Source organism: Trachypithecus francoisi, unplaced genomic scaffold (assembly GCF_009764315.1).
Source record: "Trachypithecus francoisi isolate TF-2019V2 unplaced genomic scaffold, Tfra_2.0 Lachesis_group12, whole genome shotgun sequence".
NCBI lineage: Eukaryota > Metazoa > Chordata > Mammalia > Primates > Cercopithecidae > Trachypithecus > Trachypithecus francoisi.
The window spans coordinates 61850802-61874587 of record NW_022681457.1 but is presented as its reverse complement, the minus strand read 5'-3'; the positions used below and the strand labels follow the sequence as shown (position 1 = coordinate 61874587).

The 23786-nt window shown below is 49.9% G+C and overlaps 2 protein-coding genes across 6 annotated transcripts in view; one reads left to right on the top strand and one right to left on the bottom strand.

Moving 5' to 3' along the window:
- Positions 1-121: 121 nt before the first annotated feature.
- Positions 122-2882, bottom strand: RGS9BP (regulator of G protein signaling 9 binding protein). Its single transcript, XM_033225603.1, has one exon. It carries the CDS (start codon positions 2048-2050, stop codon positions 1343-1345), a length of 708 nt encoding a protein of 235 aa, XP_033081494.1. The 5' UTR covers positions 2051-2882; the 3' UTR covers positions 122-1342.
- A 200-nt stretch (positions 2883-3082) lies between these two features.
- The window catches only part of ANKRD27 (ankyrin repeat domain 27), an 80135-nt gene continuing 59431 nt past the window's right edge, over positions 3083-23786 (top strand). For 3 of the 5 annotated variants that reach the window (XM_033225600.1, XM_033225601.1, XM_033225597.1), the window contains exons 1-2: positions 3083-3215; positions 21147-21278. In XM_033225600.1, the coding sequence (XP_033081491.1) occupies positions 21177-21278 (102 nt within the window). In that variant the 5' untranslated portion in view covers positions 3083-3215; positions 21147-21176. Of the gene's footprint in view, positions 3216-3294; positions 3393-21146; positions 21279-23786 lie in introns of those variants that run through there. The other 2 variants (XM_033225602.1, XM_033225599.1) reach the window with 2 other exon arrangements.

Genomic DNA, 23786 nt, shown 5'->3' with positions numbered 1-23786 from the left:
TGTCTCAAAAAAGAAAAAAGGGCGGGGGGCAAAGACTATCAACTTCAGAAGTAGATGCAGTGTATATTTAAAAGTAATCTAAGTATCTGCGTAAAGATGCTATGTTTGACTCATTGGCAGGTATGAGTTCATTGCCCAGCGTTCTTTGTTAAAAAAAAAACAGCTTTTATAGTACACGCTGTGGTTACGTCATTTTTCTTTCAGAGGATTATTACTTTTTAAAAGCTTCTTTAAAAGCTTCTTAAATTCCCAGTTAAAGCTGTTACATTCTAACCCAGTCTCAGAGCTGATTGGCTCAAAACCTCTGTGGGCCAGTAATGCCACATTACCCCGGAGGGGCGGGCAGCGCGGGGGTCAGGGAGCTGCCAAAGCCAGCCCTCCTACTGGCCAGCACGCACATTCCAAGGGATAAATAGGATTAAGTGCTCTAAAGAGGATTCCCAGCCCTCCTGCAAAGGAGGATCAAACACTCTGGTCTAGCTCTGGAACAAAAATAAGCCCCAGAGGAGAAAGTGCCTGTTTAAACACCAGGTGGCCCCACCCCAAGCCTCCGCTCTTCCTCTTACCCCCATCTCTGGATGGCTGGGGAGAGCCCTTTTCCGCAGGCAAGTGTGCGCACTGGATCTAAGTCCGTGAGAGTGGGTTCAACCCACCGTTTTTGGTTTCCTAAATAGGGTCAGCCCCTGAGCAGCAGTGGGAGGTCATGACCTCAAATCTCTTCTAGCTGCTTTTGGGGACAAATGGATAAACTCTGTTAGGAAGCGCTGTAGCGCGTCTTAGAGAAAGCCCTTTGTATGAACTGCTCTCAGGACACTCTCCTAAATTTAGGTCCTGAAAGATTAAGGTAATAAAAACTGCTGACATTTGATTGCAATTTTTCTTGTCCAGGAAACAGACCAACCACATAGAACCAAAAAGCGCCCCTCTCCAAACTTCACCCCACCCCACCCACCTTTTCAAACTGTCCCGCGAGGAGAGGGGATGACACTGGCAGGGGTGGGCACCAAACATGGACTCCCTGTAAGGATGCCCCAACAGCACACGTGTTAACTCCTTAACTCAGAGGGATCTGGGGTCACTGTGACGGTTTTCTACTAATAGGGAATAAAGCTCCTGTAGACGTTAGCGGTAATGCCCTGACGGCCGGCGCAAAGTTAACTCCTCCCGGGCCAGCAAGAGGAAACCGTGTCCTGCCCAGGCAGATGTGCACTGGAAACGCGCGTGTACCCATGCACACACCGGGTTTTAGGATCACTCCCCTTGCACAGGCCAGACCCCACACCCATCCCTAGTCTTTTCTCCGGGAAGGGAGCAGCGGCAGCAGGCGGCCGTCGGATGTCCATCAGCTCAGCTTCGCCACGCACACGGCTAGGGCCACAGCCGCCAGCAGCACTGCGCCGAAAAGGATGGCGGCCAGGGCCTTCCTGGGGTCGCAACCCCCTCCGCGCTCCTCCACGGACACGACCGAGGAGGGGCCGGCGTTGACTGTGGACAGGAGCTCGGCGCCCGCCGCCTGCCGGGCTTGCACGGTCCAGCGGGGCACGTTGACCTTCATCTCCATGTTGTCGATCATCTCGCCCACCTGAAGGACCTCGCGCTCCAGCTCCCGCAGGTCCGCGACGTCGAAGTCGCCCTCTGCCTCGAGCCGCAGGCTGCGGGTGCTCAGCGCGCGCGCCGCCACACCGGAGGAGGCGCCGGCTACACCTGTGCGCACCAGCGGCCGCCGAGGCGCGTGCAGCGGGAAGGCAGCACCCAGCTCCAGCGCGCGTCGCATATCCGCTTCCAGCAGGTCCAGGCAGCCCGAGAAGGCCACCCACAGACGCTCGAACTCCGCGCGCTCGTCGGCGGCCAGGCCCCGGTCGCGCAGCACGGCAGTCAGCCGGGCGCAGGTGGACACCGCCAGCTCCTGCGCCTTTTGGCGCGTCTTTTGCAGCTCCTGCCGCAGGTTCTGCGAGTCCGCCGAGCCGCCGACGGTCAGCACCAGGTGGTGGTAGCACGCAGTCGTCTTGTTGAACCCATCTAGCAACGCCTTGCACTCCTCCCTCGCCATTGCGGTGCGCTCCGGCTGGGCCCTCAGCGCGGCAGGACGCGGCTAGCCCCCGTTCCGGCCTCGGTCCGCGCAGCACGAACGCTCCTCATGGTCCGTGACTCGCTCGGCGCTGCGGCCAACGTCCACAGAGCCCGCCCGGGACCCTCGACGTGCTTCTCTGCGGACTGGGCGCGGAGAGGGAGCCCCGTTAGCGGTCCCCCGCTCCCTCGTCCATCCTCCCAGGCGCACTGCGAGTCACACGCCGTGTCTCTGCGCCGCCCTGGCCTCCACGGTGCCTCCCTGGGAAGCTGAGGGTGCGGTCCCCATCCTCCCTGGGTGCCAACCCCGGGGCGAGCAGGATGCAGAGCCGCGCGCTCCGCCTTAGGCGCTGCCAAGGAGCGGCCGGGTAGGGTTTCCTAGGACCCGCCCACCCCGCCTGTCCCGGCCGAAGCTGCCACCCCCTGGATCAGCGGTAGGCGGGGCTCCGCGCGGGGAGGTCACGTGTGGGTCGCCCATTCCTCCCTCCCCTTCACCCCATCCGAGTTCTGGAATGTTAGCGCTCGAGAGTTAAAACACGTCCTATTTTACGGATGAGGAAACTGAGGCCCAGGTAAAAAGCAGGCCAGGCTCCCACGGAGTTTTTACCAGTGAGGGGACTAGAACCCAACTATACTGACTCCCGGACCCTTTCGGCGACAGGACGTGAGGTGCCTCGCAAGACTGGGCACCTCCGTGCCCCAAAGCGAGCAGTGACTGGCAATCCGAGGGGCTGGGCGCTGCCGGGGTCCGGTGTCCCTGGCGCATCGCGCTCTGCGGGTCAGTGCTTCCGAGCGCGTACCCCACCTCTAGAGTCAGCCCCGGCTCCCAGCCCTGCCCCTCACGTTCTGGGCACGCGCAGTTGCTGGCGCGGGGCGGGGCCAGCTGGAGTAGGAAGCGTAGGGAGCCGCCTGAGCCCCGCCCCCAGCTGGGCTGGACTCAATGATTGCTCTGTGCACACGTCACTCTGGGAAACGACGGTTTCTCACTGGGTCAGTTATGGCGCGGCTCCGCCCCTCGGCGGAGTAAGGGGTGGGCTATAGGGCCCGATCGCCGCGCTAGGGTGGTGGGCATCGAGGTCCCAGCAGCGGACGAGGGAGGTGTCGCCGCCGCCCAGGATGGGTGGGAATGAAGGGATGTAGCCTTTTAAGTAAGTGTCCTCGCGCTGGCCTCCTCCCGCGCCTCCCCTCCCGCGGGACGGCTGCTCCTCGGAGCGCGGCGGCCGGGCGGGGCCCGGAGAGTGAGGGGGGAGGGGCTCCCTGCTCTCCGCAGTCCGCTCCCGGGTCCGCCAGGTGGCCCCGCGCCGCCCTAGACCCCTCGTCCCCAGGTGGGTGCCCGGTCCGCAGCCGGCGCGCCCTGCCCACTCCGCCCCTTGGGTCTGGAGGAGAGGGAGCGGTCGATGTGGAGAATGCATCCTCGGAGCCCCGCTGCGTAGACACCGGCGGGTGGGGCCGGGGTCCCGAGTCTGGGGGTTCGGACCTGGCGGGGCGCGGGCAGTCGCCGCGCAGTTTCCCCGCGGCCTAGGGGCTGCTGGAGGGGAGGCAGCGGGTGGGGGTTCGAGCCGCGCGCCCGGCGGTTGTGATTTCCGGGGGAGGGTGAAGAGGGCTCGGAGCGGGGAATCCCTGGCTGCCGGCCTCTCGCGGGGCGGGGTCTCTGCGTCCCCACAGGTAAAGATTGTTAAAGGAAAACTCTGACGCCCCGAGAGATGTTCCGGATTCTGAGTCTGTTCCGTCTTTTGGTTGAAAATGGACTGCCCAGGAGCGCACGAGCCACTCCGTGCCCCCTTGGCTGCCCCTTGAGGTGCAGGGGACGTGGGCACTCGCGGTCCGTGCTGGGCGAGGGAGCAAGGGACAGGTCTTCACTGAGGATTTAGAGCATGCAGGGAACGAGGGCTGCTGGCAGTGCTGGAGGGACTGTGAGGCTGCAGAGAGCTCGGATTTTACAAGTTGATGGGTTCCATGGAGAGAGGCCACTGTTTTAATTTAATAATGCACTCTTCCCACTGGCTGAAGAGTAGAGCAGTGGATTTTTTTTTTTTCTTTCTTTTCTTTTTCTTTCTTTTTGAGACAGGGTCTGGCTCTGTTGGCCAGTCTGGAGTGCAGTGATGCCATCATAGTTCATTTCAGCTTCAAACTCCTAGACTCAAGCAATCCTTTCACCTCATCCTCCTTTGTAAAGCTGGAACTACAGGTACATGCCACTATGCACGACTAATTTTTAATTTTTGCTTTTTTTTTTGTAGAGATAGGTTCTAGCTCGGTTGCCCAGGCTGGTCTTGAACTCCTGGTCTCAAGCCGTGGTCTTGTCTTGGCTTCCCAAGGTGTTGGGGTTACAGGCACTAGTCACCACGTTTTGCTGAGCAGTAGCTATTATCGTTTCGAGATTAGCCTGGCATGAGGTCTGGTGTTGAGGTGGACTGGGGGTCCGGTGCACTGAGCCCCGGGGCCTGCTGTCACTCAGGGACCTATCCTTTAACTGGGTGAGCAGTAGGCTGGGTGTTTGCTGCCAGGGCTTGGGTACTCCTGGCCTTGACCATTGTGTGGAAGGGGGGTTCTCAGCCACCCACATGCTACATGGGTTTGTTCCCAGGGGAATAGTAGTTTTCAGGACAAAATGGGTGGAAAGAGGGAAAACCCTCTTTCCCTTCAGGGGGGAGCTTTGGAGACAGCAGAGGGTGAGGAAGCTGCGAAGGTGGCCAGAGGCCAGACATGCCAGGTCCTGAGCACCTAGCAGAGAAGTTGAGGGCTCACCTGGTGGGGAGTAGGGGGAAGCCTTTGAGGAATCCTGCAGAGCTCGGTGTTGGAAAGATCAGTTTGTTTTGTTGCTGGTGGACAGGTGTGAGTGAAATCCAGGGGGCAGATCAAGGAGGCACAGCCCGTAGGCCTTGGAAGAAGGGGGTGCAGGATGAGAGCAGGAGCGGAGACTTCTCTTGACCAGCCATAGGGACAGGAATGCACCTGGGGCTCTGAAGTTGGATAGACTTGCATTCCCAACTTACACCCAGACTTGACTGGTGACCTGAAATAATCTTGGCCGGCAGCTTCTCTGGGAGGGCAGGCAGAGGTGTCTGCAGATGACCTGGGGCTAGGGTCTCCATTGTGCCTCTTTGTGGCTGTTAAACTGTGTCTCCCTCACCAAAGCAGCTGCTAGATCTTTGTTAGTGATGTTTCTGTGTCCCGGTTAGGGTTTCTGTGGCATCTGTCCTGCTGGGGATCTTCCGGTCTGTCATTTGCCAGCACTAGGCTGGTGTCCAATGACTCCATCCTCTCATAGAGGAGCGGAGGAATGTGACCATGTCATGATAGGTACCAGTCCTAGAAAGGATTCAGTCCAGAAGGATCCAGACTCGATTTGTCCTGGGGTTGATTCTCCATCTGAGGAACGCTGAGAAGTGGCTCTAGAGCTCCTGCCCGTCTGCCCAAGATACTGGTGGAGGGTACATGGTGGTTCTCCCTGCGGTCCAGGAACAGGGTGATGCAGTGACATTCGGAGGGGCTGTTGTGCTCCTCCAAACTCTTCTGCTCCCTGCATGGTCCCGCCCTGGTTCCGGTCCTGGCTTCTCTCTAACCCTGCACATTCCAGCTGTCACTGTGTTGGGCTGGCATTGAGCATCCTGATTGTTTTGGGCTTTTTGCCTTTGTGCCTGCTTGGCTATGACCTGGGGCTAGCCCCTCACCTACCCTGGATATGGACAGTGGAGTTCCAGCTCTTGTGAGGGATGACCTCTCCCTGGGAGCTCGGGCTTCCTCTTAATGCGCCACTATCATTTTGTTCAAGTGGGTGAGCAGTTATTCCATGTCTGCAGGGAGCCAGGCGCAGGGCTGGGTGCTTTAATGAGAAGCTTTGAGAAGAATATGGACAGGATCTCTAAATGTTATAGGTCAGAAGGACACAAGTGACTGTAACAGCGTTTATTACATCACCACATTGTTTCCATTAGTATGAAAAATAGATGAATAGAAAGTTTTCGTTTTTCGCCTTTTCGTTCTGAATCATAAATTGGACCAAATGGAGAATACTGCTCATCTGTTGGGACGCATTCCTGGTCAGAGTGTTTGGTTAGAGCCCTGGAAGGGCAGGAACAGCCATTGCAGGGAGATTTCAGCAGGGAGTGCATCTCTAAGGAGGCTGAATTCCCCGTGCTGAATTCTGCTGAGCTGGGTTGCACGCTGTCACCAGACGGTTCCTGACCACCCAGACTTATCTGGGCTCGCAGGACGGTTGAAGACCACAAAACCATGAGTGTGCACACTGCCGCCTGAAATACTAGTTTGAGGCCTCACATGGCTCTGCTGTTCGTAGAATAACTGCAGAAAACTCACATTTAGGGGTATGTGGTATCTCCAGCTAACTCAACTGGATTTTCTGTACATTTTCCCATCATGAGCCCAAGCAGGGATGGAATTTTTTTTAAAGAAGTTTTATAAGAAGATTCACTTATCTTTCTAGTTTTACAAGAAAAAGTCCATTTTCTTTGCATGTTATTTTAAATAGCAAAGTAATTCTTTTTTTTTTTTTTTTTTTTTGAGAGAGGGTCTCACTCTGCCGCCCAGGTTGGAGTGCAGTGGCCCAGTCTCAGCTCACTGCAACCTCTGCCTTCTGGGTTCAAGAAATTCTCGTGCCTCAGCCTCCCAAGTAGCTGGGATTATAGGCATGGGCCACCACACCCAACTGATTGTATTTTTAGTAGAGACAGGGTTTCACCATGTTAGCCAGGCTGGTCTCAAACTCCTGACCTCAAGTGATCCACCCGCCTTGGCCTCCCAAAGAGCTGGGATTACAGGTGTGAGCCACTGTGCCCAGCCAGCAAACTAATTGTTGCAGATAAACTTGACAGGGTATAAAACTGTTCTTTTAAGCATTTACCCTATATAAGAATTCAGCTCTGGAATTAAGCACCAGATTGTATGAGGTTATTACCTTTTTTTTTTTTTTTTTTTTTGAGAGGGTCTTGCCCTGTCGCCTAGGCTAGAGTGCAGTGGTGGTGCAATCATAACTCATTGCAGCCTTGACCTCTTGGGCTCAAGTGATCCTCCTGCCTCAGCCTCCCCTGGCTGGGTGTGTGCCACCATACCCAGCTAATTTTTTGATTTTGCTGTAGAGACAGGGTCTCACTTTGTTATGCAGGCTGGTTTTGAACTCCTGGGCTCAATCATCTGTCAGCCTCAGCCTCCCAAAGTGCTGGGATTACAGGTGTGAGCCACTGCACCTGGCATATTACAGTTTTTTTTTTTTTTTTGAAATGGAGTCTCACTCTGGAGTGCAATGGCATGATCTTGGCTCACTGCAACCTCTGCCTCCCAGCCTCAAGTGATTCTTCTGCCTCAGCCTCCCTAGTAGCTGGGATTATAGGCGCCCATGCCTGGCTAATTTTTGTATTTTTAGTAGAGACGGGGTTTCACCATGTTGGCCAGACTGGTCTTGAACTCCGTCTCAAGTGATCAGCCTACCTCAGCTTTCCAAGGTGCTGGGATTACAGGTGATAGCCACTGCGCCTGGCCCTTTTTTTAAATTTAAATTTGAAGTTTTTATTTTTATTTTTATTTTTATTTTTTTTTTTTTTGAGACGGAGTCTCGCTCTGTCGCCCGGGCTGGAGTGCAGTGGCCAGATCTCAGCTCACTGCAAGCTCCGCCTCCCGGGTTTACGCCATTCTCCTGCCTCAGCCTCCCGAGTAGCTGGGACTACAGGCGCCCGCCACCTTGCCCGGCTAGTTTTTTTTTGTATTTTTTTTAGTAGAGACGGGGTTTCACCGTTTTAGCCAGGATGGTCTCGATCTCCTGACCTCGTGATCCGCCCGTCTCGGCCTCCCAAAGTGCTGGGATTACAGGCTTGAGCCACCGCGCCCGGCCTTATTTTTTTATTTTTTATTTTATTTATTTATTTTTTTGAGATGGAGTCTTGCTCTGTCACCCAGGTTGGAGTGCAGTTGCGGGATCTCAGCTCACTGCAAGCCCCGCCTCCCGGGTTTACGCCATTCTCCTGCCTCAGCCTCCCGAGCAGCTGGGACTACAGGCACCCGCCACCTCGCCCGGCTAGTTTTTTTTGTATTTTTAGTAGAGACGGGGTTTCACCGTGTTAGCCAGGATGGTCTGGATCTCCTGACCTCGTGATCCGCCCGTCTCGGCCTCCCAAAGTGCTGGGATTACAGGCTTGAGCCACCGTGCCCGGCCAAAGTTTTTATTTTTTGTTGAGACAGAGTCTCCCTCTATTGCCCAGGCTGGAGTGCAGTGTCATGATCTCGGCTCTCTGCAAGCGCCACCTCCTGGGTTGAAGTGATTCTTATGCTTCAGCTTCCTGAGTAGCTGGGATTACAGGGGTTTGCCACCATGCCCGGCTAATTTTTGTATTTTTAGTAGAGCCAGGGTTTTGCCATGTTGGCCAGGCTGGTCTCAAACTCCTGACCTCAGGTGATCCGCCTGCCTCAGCCTCCCAAAGTGCTGGGATTATAGGCATGAGCTATTGCACCCTGCATGTTACATATTTTTAACACTAGGACAGAAAGGTTGAGAACAGTGTTGGACAGAGGTCCTTTTTTTCATCTTTTTTTCATGTGACAGCACGGATGAAAGGACAGAGCCCTTTGAATCCCTACTCCTGGACAGAGGGTTCAGTCTTTAGTGACCAAGAGGTCTGAAGTCCAAGATAAAGCAGATGACTTGGGGCTAGATAACAGCAGGGTCTGTCCACGCAGCAGTGCTTGTTAAGGACATGGTGTTTTGATGTGGCATTCAGTGGCCTTCCTTTCCCTTGCTGTTCTGCCCCTTTCTGACCTCTGCTTGGAGTCTTATTACTTTCCCATGCTCCACCTCATCCCCCTTCCCTGCTGTTTTCTTTCATTTTCTTTTCCTTCCTTCCTTCCTTCCTTCCTTCCCTTTTCTTTCTTTCCTTCCTTCCTTCTTTTTTTCTTTCTTTCTTTCTTTCTTTCTTTCTTTTTTTTTTTGTGAAGGAGTCTTGGCCTGTCACCTAGGCTGGAGTGCAGTGGTGCCATCTCGGCTACTGCAACCTCCACTTCTTGGGTTCAAGCAGTTCTTCTGCCTCGGCCTCCAAGTAGCTGGGACTATGGGTGCCCATGACCACGCCCAGCTAATTTTTGTATTTTTAGTAGAGATGGGGGGTTTCACCATGTTGGCCAGGGTGGTCTTGAACTCCTGACCTCAGGTAATCCACCTGCCTTGGCCTCCCAAAGTGTTTGGATTATAGGTGTGAGCCACCGTGCCCAACCACTGCTGTTTTCTTCTCTCTCTGGTCCTTACCTCCCAGCTCTGTTTTTAGTTCGTCCGTGGAAGCCTGTCCTTATTGCCTCATCTTGGGGGTGGAAGTATTGGTGTTCCTCCAGCATCTTTTCTGAAGCAGAAAGAGCATCTTTTCCCAGCTTGAGTCTGACCATATCGCCTCCTGTTTCTCACATGGCTTTCATCCACAGCATCTTTTACTTTTGCAATGTGCCATGTAGAACCAACTATGTCAGGAACTAGAAAGAGTTTTGTTTTCTTGTGACTCTGTCCCAGCAAAATTGCATTATCTCACTGTGGTGGAAACTCATAAAAGGATTATCTGGGCTCCAGTAATAAGTGAATTTAACAATTCTAATAGCTGAGTTGTTCCAGAGGCACCACTGGGGCCCAGGCAGGGATTTTTTTTTTTTTTTTTTTTTGAGACGGAGTCTTGCTCTGTCCCCGGGCTGGAGTGCAGTGGCCGGATCTCAGCTCACTGCAAGCTCCGCCTCCTGGGTTTACGCCATTCTCCTGCCTCAGCCTCCGGAGTAGCTGGGACTACAGGCGCCAGCCACCTCGCCCGGCTAGTTTTTTTGTATTTTTTTTAGTAGAGACGAGGTTTCACTGTGTTAGCCAGGATGGTCTCGATCTCCTGACCTCGTGATCCGCCCGTCTCGGCCTCCCAAAGTGCTGGGATTACAGGCTTGAGCCACCGCGCCCGGCCCCAGGCAGGGATTATATACAACCATTTTTATGCTAGTCTCTTCTCCCTAGGAGGACTGACTGGGGGCTGACAGGCCTTTTTCAAGCAGAACCCAGGGCACCTGCAGCCAAGAGAGTTCTGGCTGGACCTGGGGAATTAGGTGAGGGGCCTGTATGGCTGTCTGTTTTGTGGACTTTTCTGTCTGGGGAAATAAAGTATGACTCTTGGGCTGGGCATGGTTGCTCATGCCTGTAATCCCAGTGCTGTGAGAGGCTGAGGCGGGAGGATTACTTGAGGCCAGGAGTTTGAGACCAGCCTGGGCCACATAGCGAGATGCCATCTCTGCTAAATGAATGAATGAATGAATGAATAAATGAATGAATGGCAGGCTCTTGTTTAGCCTTGAGTTGGCCAGCTGAATCTCAGTTTCTTCATCTGTGACACGGGCTAGTGATACCTACTTGCCTAGAGTTATTGTGAGCATTAAAATAGGATGAGGGCTGGGTGCGGTGGTTCACACTCATAATCCCAGCATTTTGGGGGAACTGAGGCAGGAGGATCACTTGGGCAACATAGCGAGACCCCATCTGTACTGAAAATAAAAAAAATAGCTGGGCACAGTCGCTCATGCTTGTAATCTCAGCACCTTGGAGTCCGAGACAGGAGGATTGCTTAAGTAACATAGTGAGACCCCATCTCTACTAAGAATAAAAAAAAATTAGCTGAGCCTGGTAGTTCATGCCTGTAGTCCCAGCTACTTGGAAGGCTGAGGCCGGAGGATCACTTCAGTCTGGGAGGTCAAGGCTGTAGTGAGCTGTGATTGTACCAGTGTACTCTAGCGTGAGTGATAGAACAAGACCCTGTCTCAAAAAAAAAAAAAAAAGATGAGGACTGGGCACAGTGACTCATGCCTTGTAATCCCAGCACATTGGGAGGCCAGGGCAGGAGGATCACTTGAGGTCAGAAGTTTGAGACCAGCCTGGGCAACATAGCGAGACCCTGTTTCTACCAAAAATAAAACAAAACAAAACAAAAAATTTAGGCTAGGCCAGGTGGCTCATGCCTGTAACTGTGGCACTTTAGGAGGCTAAGGTGGGAGGATTGCTTGAGGCCAGGAGTTTGAGGATGCAGTGAGCTATGATTGTGTCACTGCACTCCAGCCTGGTCAGTAGAGTGAGACTCCCAACTCATAAATAAATAAAGGTAAGTGAGTAAAGATGAGGATGTATAGAGGTTATCACAGTGCCTGGTACAAGGACTCTCCCAAATGGTGGCTATTTTTACCATTAGTCCCAAGGAATAGAATTCATCATGGAGTTATGTATGCATAGTGTTTTCCCAAGGAGGCATTCTGGATCCCTGTAACATAGTGAGAGAGTAGCTCCTGTTTCATATTTCATTCATCTAATTGTATCAAGGATAAATTTACTTTACACTTTTTTGATAGCTACTGGTTTTCTCATTTTAATGAAGAGAGAAGGCCCCAGGCTCAAGCTTAGCATCTAATGAGGTTTTTTTTTTTTTTATCTTTTGAGACGGAGTTTCACCCTTGTTGCCCAGACTGGAGTGCAATGGCATGATCTCAGCTAACTGCAACCTCCACCTCCTGGATTCAAGTGATTTTCTTACTTCAGCCTCCTGAGTAGCTGAGATTACAAGCGTGCACCACCATGCCCGGCTAATTTTTGTATTTTTAATAGAGATCGGGTTTCACCATGTTGGCCAGGCTGGATCCACCCACCTCGACCTCCCAAAGTACTGGGATTATCAGGTTTTAAATAACATTAATTACCTTTATAATTTTTAACTTTAAGATGATCTTCTCTTCATTGGAAGTGATACCGTTTTTCTATTTAAAGTAGTAATAAGATTTTCTTTAAAATAAATTTTAGGCCAAGGATGGTGGCATATGCCTGTTGAGTCAGGAGTTCAAGACCACCCTGGGCAACACAGCAAGACTCCATTTCTACAAAAGTAAACAAAAATAAAATAAAACAAAAAGTAAAATACATTTTTATAAAGACAGTAAGTTGATGAAGGAAAATGTCAAACATTAGCAAGAGAGCCATTATATGTAATTGTTGGGCAAAATTGTGCTCACATTGTGGGCAGATTGTTCACTGCCCAGCAGCAGAGGCTGTGCAGCGTGTGGTCTAGGACCTGCTCACTAGCCTAGCGCCCTTGTACAGGGCTGCATCCCCTGGGAAGTCGGGTGCTTGTTTCTAATTCTCACAAAAGTCCCATGTGAGCTTGCAGTAACTGTTGCTACATTGATAGGCAGTACTGCGTGTCACAGATAGTGAAGGTGGCTTGTAAATGATCCCCATAAGAATCCTGCAGACATGGCCGGGTGCGGTAGCTCAAGCCTGTAATCCCAGCACTTTGGGAGGCCGAGACGGGCGGATCACGAGGTCAGGAGATCCAGACCATCCTGGCTAACACGGTGAAACCCCGTCTCTACTAAAAAATACAAAAACTAGCCGGGCGAGGTGGCGGGCGCCTGTAGTCCCAGCTACTCGGGAGGCTGAGGCAGGAGAATGGCGTAAACCCGGGAGGCGGAGCTTGCAGTGAGCTGAGATCCGGCCACTGCACTCCAGCCTGGGCGACAGAGCGAGACTCCGCCTCAAAAAAAAATAAAATAAAATAAAAATAAAAATAAAAAAATAAAAAAAAAAAGAATCCTGCAGACAGGTATTAGCATTCTGTATGGCGCAGGCCCGGATGGAGGCTCAGAGAGGTGGGATGATGTGGTTAGAAATCTGATCTCCCGGCCAGGCGTGGTGGCTCATGCCTGTAATCCCAGCACTTTGGGAGGCCAAGGCAGGTGGATCACTTGAGGTCAGGAGTTTGAGACCAGCCTGGCCATCATGGTGAAACCCCATCTCCACTAAAAATACAAAAATTAGCCAGGAGTGGTAGCACACAACTGTAATCCCAGCTACGAGGGAGGCTGAGGCAGGAGAATTGCTTGATCCCAGGGGCGGAGGTGGCAGTGAGCCGAGATTATGCCACTGCACTCCAGCCTGGGCAACTGAGACTCTGTCTCAAAAAAAAAAAAAAAAAAAGAAATCTGATCTCCTTTTCTGTGCCCATTTTGTAGGCATCCTCTCTGAGAGCTCATTGGTTCAGAGGAGCAGACCAGGGACGATGAGGAACAGCTGTAGAATGTTTCATGAAACACGCAAAGCACTGGTTCACATTAGTTAGCTGCATGGAGCAGTCTGCAGACAGCAACATCCTTCAAACAGCTTATTTCCTGAAGGGGTGGCCTGCCCCTCCACACCTGTGGGCGTTTCTCATTAGGTGAAACGAGAGACTTGAGAAAAGCAATGAGACACAGAGACAAAGTATAGAGAAAGAAAAAGTGGGCCCAGGGGACCGGCGCTCGGCATACAGAGGACCCACGCTGGCACCGGTCTCTGAGTTCCCTTAGTATTTATTGATAATTATCTTTACCATATTAAAGATAAGGGAGTGGCAGGACAATAGGATCATTGTAGGGAGAAAATTAGCAGTAAGACATATGGATAAAGATCTCTGTGACATGAATAAGTTCAAAAGAAAATGCTGTGCATATGCATATGATATGCATATGCAAACATCTCCATAAACCTTTTAGCAGCATTGTTTCAGCAAGTCCCACCTTTTGCCGTAAGGCAGTTTTCTCCTATCTCAGTAAACAGAGCATACAATCGGGTCTCACACTGAGATGTTCCATTGCCCAGGGACGGGGAGGAGACAGATGCTTTTCTCTATCCCAACTGCCAACATCTGCCAAAAGTCCTTCTTTTCTCTTGTACTAGTCCTCCTCAGCACAGACCCTTCACGGGTGTCGGGCTGGGGGACGATCAGGTCCTTCTCTTCCCACAAGGCCCTATTTCAGACTATCACATGGGGAGAAACCTTTGACAATACTTAGCTTTCCTAGGCAGAGGTCCCTGCGACCTTTGGCAGTGTGTGCGTGTCCCTGAGTACTTGAGATTAACAGAACGGTGATGACTTTTAACCAGCAAGCTGCCTTCAGGCACTTGTTTAACAAAGCACATCCTGCACAGCCCAAAATCCATTAAGCCTTGAGTCACCACAGCACATGTCTCTTGCAAGGACAAGGTTGGGGGTAGGGTCACAGATTAACAGCATCTCAAATACAGAACAAAATAGAGTCTCTTATGTCTACTTCTTTCTGTATAGACACAGTAACAGGCTGATCTCTCTTTTCCCCACAATTTCCTAAAGTGAGTTGAACACTGACCTGTAATCTTCTTTTGGCGCTTCACAGACCTTTCAGTCATGAATCATGGAAGGGTCTACTCTGGCTTCAGAAGTCCTAGTTCTGATGGTAGTGGTAGGTGTGTTCCATAGTGATTCTTATTTTATCTGTATAGCGTGACTCTGATGTAAGTCCATTTGGCTTTTGCTTTTAGAACCTTACCTATAATAAGCAATCTAATTTTAGCAACTCCTTTCACAACAGCAGCAAAGTCTATACAGAATATATAAATAGTCTAATAAAAGTCATACATGATGCTTATGGAAAAGTTGGAGGACATCGAAGAAATTCATAGAAAGATATGCCATATATGTGGATGATAAAATTCATAATTATAGGGTTGAGTGTGGTGGCTCACGCCTGTAATCCTAACACTTTGGGAGGCCAAGGTAGGAAGATCACTTGAAGCCAGGAGTTCAAGACCAGCCTGGCCAACATGGTGAAACCCCGTCTCTACCAAAAAACACACACAAAAAGTTAGCTAGTGTTGTGGCATGCATCTGTAGTCTGAGCTAATTGGGAGGCCAAGGCATGAGAATTGCTTGAACCTGGGAAGCAGAGGTTGCAGTGAGCCAAGATCGTGCCACTGCACTCCAACCTGGGCAACAGAGCAAGACTCTGTCTCAAAAAAAAAAAAGGCTGGGCACAGTGGCTCACGCCTGTAATCCCAACACTTTGGGAGGCTGAGGTAGGAAGATCACTTGAAGCCAGGAGTTCAAGAACAGCCTGGCCAACATGGTGAAACTGCGTCTCTACTAAAAATACAAAAATTAGGTTGGGCGTGGTGGCTCACGCCTGTGATCCAAGCACTTTGGGAGGCTGAGGCAGGCGGATCACGAGGTCAGGAGATTGAGACCATTCTGGCTACCATGGTGAAACTCTGTCTCTACTAAAAAGACAAAAAATTAGCCAGGCATATTGGCGGGCGTCTGTAGTCCCAGCTACTTGGGAGGCTGAGGCAGGAGAATGGCATGAACCCAGGAGGCGGAGCTTGTAGTGAGCTGAGATCATGCCACTGCACTCCAGCCTGGGCGACAGAGTAAGACTCCCTCTCAAAACAACAACAGCAACAACAAAAAATTAGCCAGATGTAGTGGTGGGCGCCTATAATCCCACCACTGAGGCAGGAGAATTGCTTGAATCCGGGAGGCAAAGGTTGCAGTGAGCTGCAACGCCACTGCACTTTAGTGTGGGTGAGAGAGAGAGACTATGTATCAAAAAGAAAAAAAAAATTGTAATTATAAAGATATTCACTCTCCAGTCCATGAATTTAGTACGGGTCTCTACTAATTTGAATTTAGTATGTGGTCTCTACCTGCCTTGTCCAGTATATAGCTGCTAGTGGCTATTGAGCACATGAAATGTGGCTAGTATGAACTGAGAAGTGCTGTAAATGTAAAATGCACACGAGCTTTTAAAGACTTGGGAATAAAAGAGAATATAAAGTATATCATTAATAATAGTTTTTTTTTCTTTCTTTCTTTTTTTTTTTTTTTTTGAGACAGAGTCTCACTCTGTCGCCCAGGCTGGTGTGCAGTGGTGTGATCTCAGCTCGCTGGAGTCTCTGCCTCCTGGGCTCAAGCGATTCTCCTGCCTCAGCCTCTCAAGTAGCCTGGCTAATTTTTGTATTTTGTAAAGATGGGGTTTCACCATGTTGCCCAGGCTGGTCTCGAAGTCGTGGACTCAAGCAGTCCACCTGCTTTGACCTTCCAGAGTGCTGGGATCACAGGCATGAGCCGCTGTGCCCGGCCATCATTAATAACTTTTTATTATTGTTATTATTTGGGGATGTAGTCTTGCTCTGTTGCCCAGGCTGGAGTGCAATGGCACAATCTCGGCTCACTGCAACCGCTGCCTCCTGGGTTCAAGCAATTCTCCTGCCTCAGCTTCCCAAGTAGCTGGGATTACAGGCAGCCGTCATCATACTCGGCTAATTTTTGTATATATGTAGAGATACGGTTTCACGATGTTGGCCAGGCTGGTCTTGAACTCCTGACCTCAGGTGATCTGCCCACCTCAGCCTCACCTAATCCCAGAGTAGTGGGATTACAGGCGTGAGCTACTGTGCCCAGCCAATAACTTTTAAATAATGATCAAGTCAAGTGCAGTGACATATATCTGTGGTCCCAGCTACTTGGGAGGCTGAAATGGGAGGATTGCTTGAGGCTGGGAGTTCAGGGCTGTGGTGAGCCGAGATCATGCCTGTGATCTCGGCCTGTGAATAGCCACTGCACTGTAGTCTGGGCAAAATAGCAAGACTCCGTCTCTAAAAAACAAAATAAATAATGGTCACATGTTGAAAATATCGTATTTTGGATATATTAAGATAAAATATATTATTAAAATTAATTGCATCCTGTTTCTTTTTTAATGTGCTAATAGAAAATTTAAAATGACATTGTGTATTTCTGTGTAATATATACATAATTGTATTTCTTACATGTGACAGTGAGACCCTTGAAACAGAATAGAGCCTGGAAACAGGCTAAACATACGTGGGATCTTGGAATGTGACAACGGTAGCATTATCAACCAGTGCGAAATGGATGGAATATTCAAAAAATGATGATGGGACCATTGGCTTTCTATATGGAGAAGTACAGTTAGACACTCGATTTATAGCAGGTACAAAAATCCAGATAGACTGAAGACCTAAAAATAGAAAACTGTAATATTTTTAGAAATCATAAGGACTACCTTTATGGCTTTGAAATTGGAAAGGACGTGGTTTCAGGTAGCCTTTGCTATGTAACAAACCAACCCAAAATGTAGTGACTTCATACTGCCACAATTTATTACTTCCTACGTTGTGTGAGTTGGGGGGGTGGTTCCTCTGCTGGTGTCAGCTGGGCTCCCTCAAGGGGCTGTATTCTGCTGGCAGGTTGGTTGTGCTCACTGGGCCACCTTGGCCTCCCTCTTCCCCCATGGCCTTTCATCACGTGGGCTTCTTCACAGCATTGGGATCTTGGGGTACCAAGAGAATGAGAATCTGCAAGGCCTTATATAAGTGTATATGTATAGATATACTTTTATTTTTCTTATTTCTTAAATGTACTAAGAGTTTTTTTTTGTTTTGAGACAGAGTCTCGCTCTGTTACCCAGGCTGGAGTGAAGTAGCGCGATCTTGGCTCACTGCAACCTCTGCCTCCTGGGTTCAAGCGATTTTCCTGTCTCAGCCTCCTGAGTAGCTGGGACTACAGGTGCATGCCATCATGCCTGGCTAATTTTTGTATTTTAGTAGGGGGTTTCACCATGTTGTCCAGGCTGGTCTCAAACTCCTGACCTCAAGTGATCCACCCGCCTAGGCCTCCCAAAGTGTTGAGATTAGAGGCATGAGCCACCGTACCTGGGCTTTTTTTTGTTTTTTAAAGAGATGGGGTCTCACTCTGTTGCCTAGGCTGGGGTGCAGTGTTTCAATCATAGTTCATTGCAGCCTCAAACTCCTGGGCTCAAGCGATCCTCCCTTCTCAGCCTCCTGAGTAGTTGGGACTACAGGCACGTGCCAGCACGCCTGGAAAATTTTTTTTTGTTCGTTTGTTTTTTTGTTTTGAGATGGAATCTCGCTCTGTTACCCAGGCTGGAGTGCGGTAGCACTATCTCAGCTCACTACAAGCTCCGCCTCCCAGGTTCACGCCATTCTCCTGCCTCAGCTTCCTGAGTAGCTGGGACTACAGGCACCCGCCACCGCGCCTGGCTAATATTTTTTGTATTTTTAGTAGAGACAGGGTTTCACCATGGTCTGAATCTCCTGACCTCGTGATCTGCCCACCTCGACCTCCCAAAGTACTGGGGTTACAGGTGCGAGCCACCGCGCCCGGCCCATAAGTTTTGTATTTTATCATTTGTAGAGATAGGGTCTTGCTATTTTGCCCAGGCTGGTCTCTAACTCCTGGTCTGAAGTGATCCTCCCCCCTTGGCCTCCCAAAGTGCTGGGATTACAGGAGGGAGCCATTGTGCTTGGCCCCTGTAAGACCTCTTGAAGCTGACATTCATAAATTGTATAGCATCGATTCTCCCTGTTGTTTGAAGCAAGTCACAGGGCTGGCTCTGATTCAGGGGCTGCGGAAATGAGTCTGCTTCCTTTTTTTTTCTTTTTTTTGAGACTGAGTCTCTCTCTTTTGCCCAAGGTGGAGTGCAGTGGCAGGATCTCGGGTCACTGCAACCTCTGCCTCCTGAGTTCAAGCAATTCTTCTGCCTCAGCCTCCCAGGTAGCTGGGATAACAGGCACATGCCAACACTCCCCGGTAATTTTTGTATTTTTGTAGAGATGTGGTTTCGCCATGTTGGTTGGACTGATCTCGAACTCATGACCTCAAGTGATTCGCCTGCCTCGGCCTTCCAAAGTGCTGGGATTATAGGCGTGAGCCACCGTGCCTGGCCTACTCTATCTTCTGATGGGGGAATAGTGAAGTCTCTTTGCAAAAAGACCTGCCAGAGGATAGACATGCCAATTACAGACTTCCTAAGGCTCTAAAAGCACTGACCTTAAAGGCAAAGAGTGGCAAATCCAACTATTGTTGACCCTTGAACAATACGGGTTTGAACTGTGTGGGCCCACTTACATGTGTTTTTTTCAACCAAATTCGCGTTGAAAATACCATATTCACAGGTTGCAAATTTCTCTATATGGAGGGCTGACACAGACATGTGGGTTCCACAGGGCCGACCATGGGATTTGAGTATGAATGGACTTGGGTATACAAGGGGGTCCTGGAACCAATCCCCCAAGTATACTGAGGGATGACTTCCCATTCACATCAAAATCTCTGTCCAGACACAGTGACTCACACCTGTAATCTCAGCGTTTTGGGAGGCTGAGGTGGGAGGATTACATGAGGCCAAGAGTTCAAGTTCAGCTTGGGCAACACAGCAAAATCTCATCTCTACAAAAAATGAAAAATAAAAAAAAAGCTGGGTGTGGTGGTGCGTGCCTGTAGTCCCAGCTGCTCTGGAGGCTGAGGTGGGAGGTGGGAGATCACTTGAGCCCAGGAGTTCAAGGTTATGGTGAGCTGTGATCATGCCACTGGACTCCAGCTCTAGCCTGGGCGACAGTGTGAAACTCTGTCTCAAAATAACTAAATAACATCCAAACTTCTATTTCTGAACATATCCATTTGACAAAATGAAAAAGCAAGTTACAGACTGGGAGATGATGTGAGTATATGTGTGTGTGCATATATATATATTCTTTTTTACACAGCATCTTGCTCCATCATGCAGGGTGGAGTGCAATAACGTGATCATGGCTCCTAGTGGCCTTAACCTCCTGGGCTGAAGTGATTCTCCTGCCCCAGCCTCCTGAGTAGCTGGGACTATAGGCACACACCACCACACATGGCTAATTTTTAAAACTTTTTTTTGTAGAGATGGGGTCTTGCTATGTTGCCCAGGCTGGTCTTGAACTCTTGACCTCAAGCGATCCTCCTACCTCATCCTTCCCAAGTGCTGTGATTATAGCCAACCTGGAAGATGGTATTTAAAACTTACCGTAGTATACAGATGTGTAAAGAACTATAAATCCTAAGAAAAAGGCCAACAACCCAGTGGGAAAGTGAGCAAAAGACGTAAGGCAGTTTACATAACATAAAGAAATTTAGTTCATTTAGTTAATGAATCAGTGAAAATTAAAAACAGTGGGATATGACTTTATACTCACAGACTATCTCAGCCAATGCAGGCTGCTGTAACAAAACACTGTAGACTGGATGACTTGAAAATGACAGAAATGTGTTTCTCACAGTTCTGGAGGCTGGAAGTACAAGGTAAAGGTCCTGCAGGTTGGGTGTCTGGGGAGGGCCTGCTTCATAGACAGCTGTCTGTTCTCTGTAACCTCACGTGGCCGGAGGAGCAAAGGAGCTCTCCCAGGCCTCTTTCATTTTCTTTTTTTTGAGACAGAGTCTCGCTCTGTCGCCCAGACTGGAATGCAGTGGCATGATCTCGGCTCACTGCAACCTCTGCGTCCTGGGTTCAAGCGATTCTCCTGCCTCAGCCTCCCAAGTAGCTGGGACTAACAGGCACATGCCACCACACCTAGATAATTGTTTATTTTTGTAGAGATGAGGGTTTTCTGTATTGCCCAGACTGGTCTTGAACTCCTGGGCTCACGGGATCCTCTTGCCTCAGGCTCCCAAAGTGGTAGAATGACAGGCATGAACCATCACACCTGCCTTCTACTTTATTTCTTAAAAGAAAGTCTGAGGCAAACATGGCAAAATGTCATGATTCCTTCATTCTAGTGCTAGGTTTGCATTATTACTCAGTACTTTTCCGTCTGCTAAAATATTTCATTAAAAATACATGAGATATCTTGAGAGTGTCATAATTTTGGTCCTGTAGGATGTTCTAAAAATAGCCATTTATACTTTAGCCAAGACTTGGAGTTTAACAAGATTTTCTGAACATAATTTACACATCGGCCAACAAATAGGTCATCTTGGAATTGGTGGGTTATATTTGAGATTTCCAGGTGGAGTCAGTCATGAATTCTTTTTTATTTGGAGAATGCTCTTTAGAAATTGCCAGATGCAGGTCGGGTGTGATGGCTCATGCCTATAATCCCAGCACTTTGGGAGGCCAAGTGGGCAGATCACCTGAGGTCAGGAGTTCAAGACCAGCCTGGCCAACATGGCAAAACCCTGTCTTTACTAAAAATACAAAAATTAGTGGGCGTGATGGCGGGCGCCTGTAGTCCCTGCTGCTCCCGAGGCTGAGCCAGGAGAATTGTTTGAGCCCGGGAGGCAGAGGTTGTAGTGAGCTGAGATTGCACTGCTGCACTCCAGACTGGGTGACAGAGTGAGACTCCGTCTCAAAAAAAGAAAATGCCACATGCAGACTTTCATGTGTTACATAAATTCGAAAATGACCATTCACTGCTTTTCCCTCCCTTGTTGCAGGAGATTTGCTCAGACCCATCTGAAGTCCATATGGCTCTGTATGATGAAGACCTCCTGAAAAATCCTTTCTATCTGGCTCTGCAAAAGTGGCGCCCGGACTTGTGCAGCAAAGTGGCCCAAATCCATGGCATCGTAAGTGCGCTGAGCCTCAGGGTTGCCCTGAGGCATGAATGGTTCCAGACATGTGGTAGACTAAGACTCAGTTTGGAGGGAGTTTGTTATAAACCCAGCTTAACAAGCTCCCAGCAGTGTGCTTGGTCTCTAAGTGAGCAGCGAGGGGCCCCCATGAGCCGCTCCCTCCAGGAAGCCTCCTGGGATTGCATTCCAGGCTGTAATACTTTCTCTGAACTCCCGGCCCCTGCCTGTGGCTAACTGTACCCTTTCGTAGAGCACCACCAGTGACACTTGGTCTCATGCTGTGGTGGTCTCTTGTTTCTCTCTTGCCTATGGGGGCTTCTCCAGGGCTAAAATGAGTTGCTCCCTGGGGCCTCACGAGTCCTGGTCTGTCTGGGAAGTGGGTGCTCACCCTCATAGAATAAGGGACCGAGTAAATGCATTCATAGACTGCTTAGAAAGGCTTTTCCAAAAGGAAAGCACCATGATGAAAGAACTTCTCTGGTAGAGGCCACAACCTCAGAAGCCTTCAGGGGCAGCCAGGTGACAGAAATGAGAAGCAGGCAGGAGACGCTGTCACCTGTCACGGTGGGGGCATCTGCCTGGACAGAGGGCAGGCCCCGTGTTGTGGATCTTTCCGGTTCTCAGGTCAGTGAACTTAGTGGGCATCCTACTTAGACAGCACTAGGGGACACAGTGTCCCGGGTGCATTTGTGTCGTCTGTGGGCTCTGCTTGAGGAGTCTTGTGTCTTCTTTTTGTCTGTTGTCTCCTACTCTCTCAAATGGGCATATCCACTTCTCTTATCCCATGGGGCAACTTTACTCAGGTATGTGAGGTGTCCGAGGGTTTGAGCTGAAGGAGAAGTCAGGTTAGCTGAGTGTGTCTTCAGGTTCTCAGTGGCCTCTCAGGGACACTGGAATTGACTTTCATTTACTTTTATTTTTATTTATTAATTTTTTTTGAGACAGAGTCTTGTTCTGTCGCCCAGGCTGGAGTTTGGTGGTGTGACCTCGGCTCACAGCAACATCCGCCTCCCAGGTTCAAGTGATTCTCCTGCCTCAGCCTCCCAAGTAGCTGGGATTGCAGGTGTGTGCAACCACGCCTGGCTAATTTTTGTGTTTTTAGTAGAGATGGGGTTTCATCCATGTTGGCCAGGCTGGTCTCGAACTCCCGACCTCAGGTGATGCTCCCATCTCGGCTTCCCAAACTGCTGGGATTACAGGCATGAGCCACCATGCCTGGCCCGGAATTGACTTTCTTTTTTTTTTTTTTTTTCTAGACAGTCTCGCTCTGTTGCCCGGGCTGGTGTGCAGTGGCCGGATCTCAGCTCACTGCAAGCTCCACTTCCCGGGTTTACGCTATTCTCCTGCCTCAGCCTACCGAGTCGCTGGGACTACAGGCACCCGCCACCTCGCCCGGCTAGATTTTTTGTATTTTTTTAGTAGAGACAGGGTTTCACCGTGTTAGCCAGGATGGTCTCGATCTCCTGACCCCATGATCCGCCTGTCTCGGCCTCCCAAAGTGCTGGGATTACAGGCTTGAGCCACCGCACCCGGCCAGGAATTGACTTTCATTTTGCCCAGGCCAAGCTCTGCCATCAGAAACCGGTTTTTTTTTTTTTTTTTTTGGAGACAGAGTCTCACTCTGTTGCTCAGGCTGGAGTGCAGTGGCACGATCTCGACTCTGACTCTCTGCAATCTCTGCCTCCTGGGTTCAAGCGATTTGCCTCAGCCTCCTGAGTAGCTGGGATTAGAGGCACAAGCCACCATGCCCGGCTAATTTTTTTTTTTTTGAAACAGAGTCTTGCTCTGTCAGGCTACAGTGCAGTGGCGCCATCTTGAATCACTGCAACCTCCGCCTCCTGGGTTCAAGCAGTTTTCCTGCCTCAGCCTCCTGAGTAGCTGGGACTACAGGCGCGTGCCACCACGCCCAACTAATTTTTGTATTTTTAGTGGAGACGGGGTTTCACCATGTTGGCCCGGATGGTCTCGGTCTCTTGACTTCATGATCCACCCACCTTGGCCTCCCAATAAACTGGGATTACAGGCGTGAGTCCCCACAGCCGGCCTAATTTTTGTATTTTTAGTAGGGATGGGGTTTCACCATGTTGTCCTGGCTGGTCTCAAACTCCTGGCCTCAAGTGATCCGTCCGCCTCCATCTCCCAAAGAGAAGCTAGGTTTCTTGACATCTTTTCCAGGTTTTATGATTAGTTTTGTGATCCATATTTCTTCACTACAATATCCTTACTTTAGATTTTAGAAGCCAAAAAGTTCATTATTTAAAAATTAGAGAATATAGCTCTTTCCAAATAAAAATCTCATAAACTTCACCAAAGACATTCATTGTCATCATTCATTGTAATGAGTTCATTCCACAGCAATTATTATTATTATTATTATTTTTTTTTTTTTTTTTTTTTTTTTTCTTGAGATGGAATCTGGCTCTGTGGCCCAGGCTGGAGTGCAGTGGCCGGATCTCAGCTCACTGCAAGCTCCGCCTCCTGGGTTTACGCCATTCTCCTGCC

Coding starts and splice junctions, on each gene's coding strand:
- RGS9BP (XM_033225603.1), bottom strand. CDS start 2,050: ATGGCGAGGGAGGAGTGCAAGGCGTTGCTAGATGGGTTCAACAAGACG.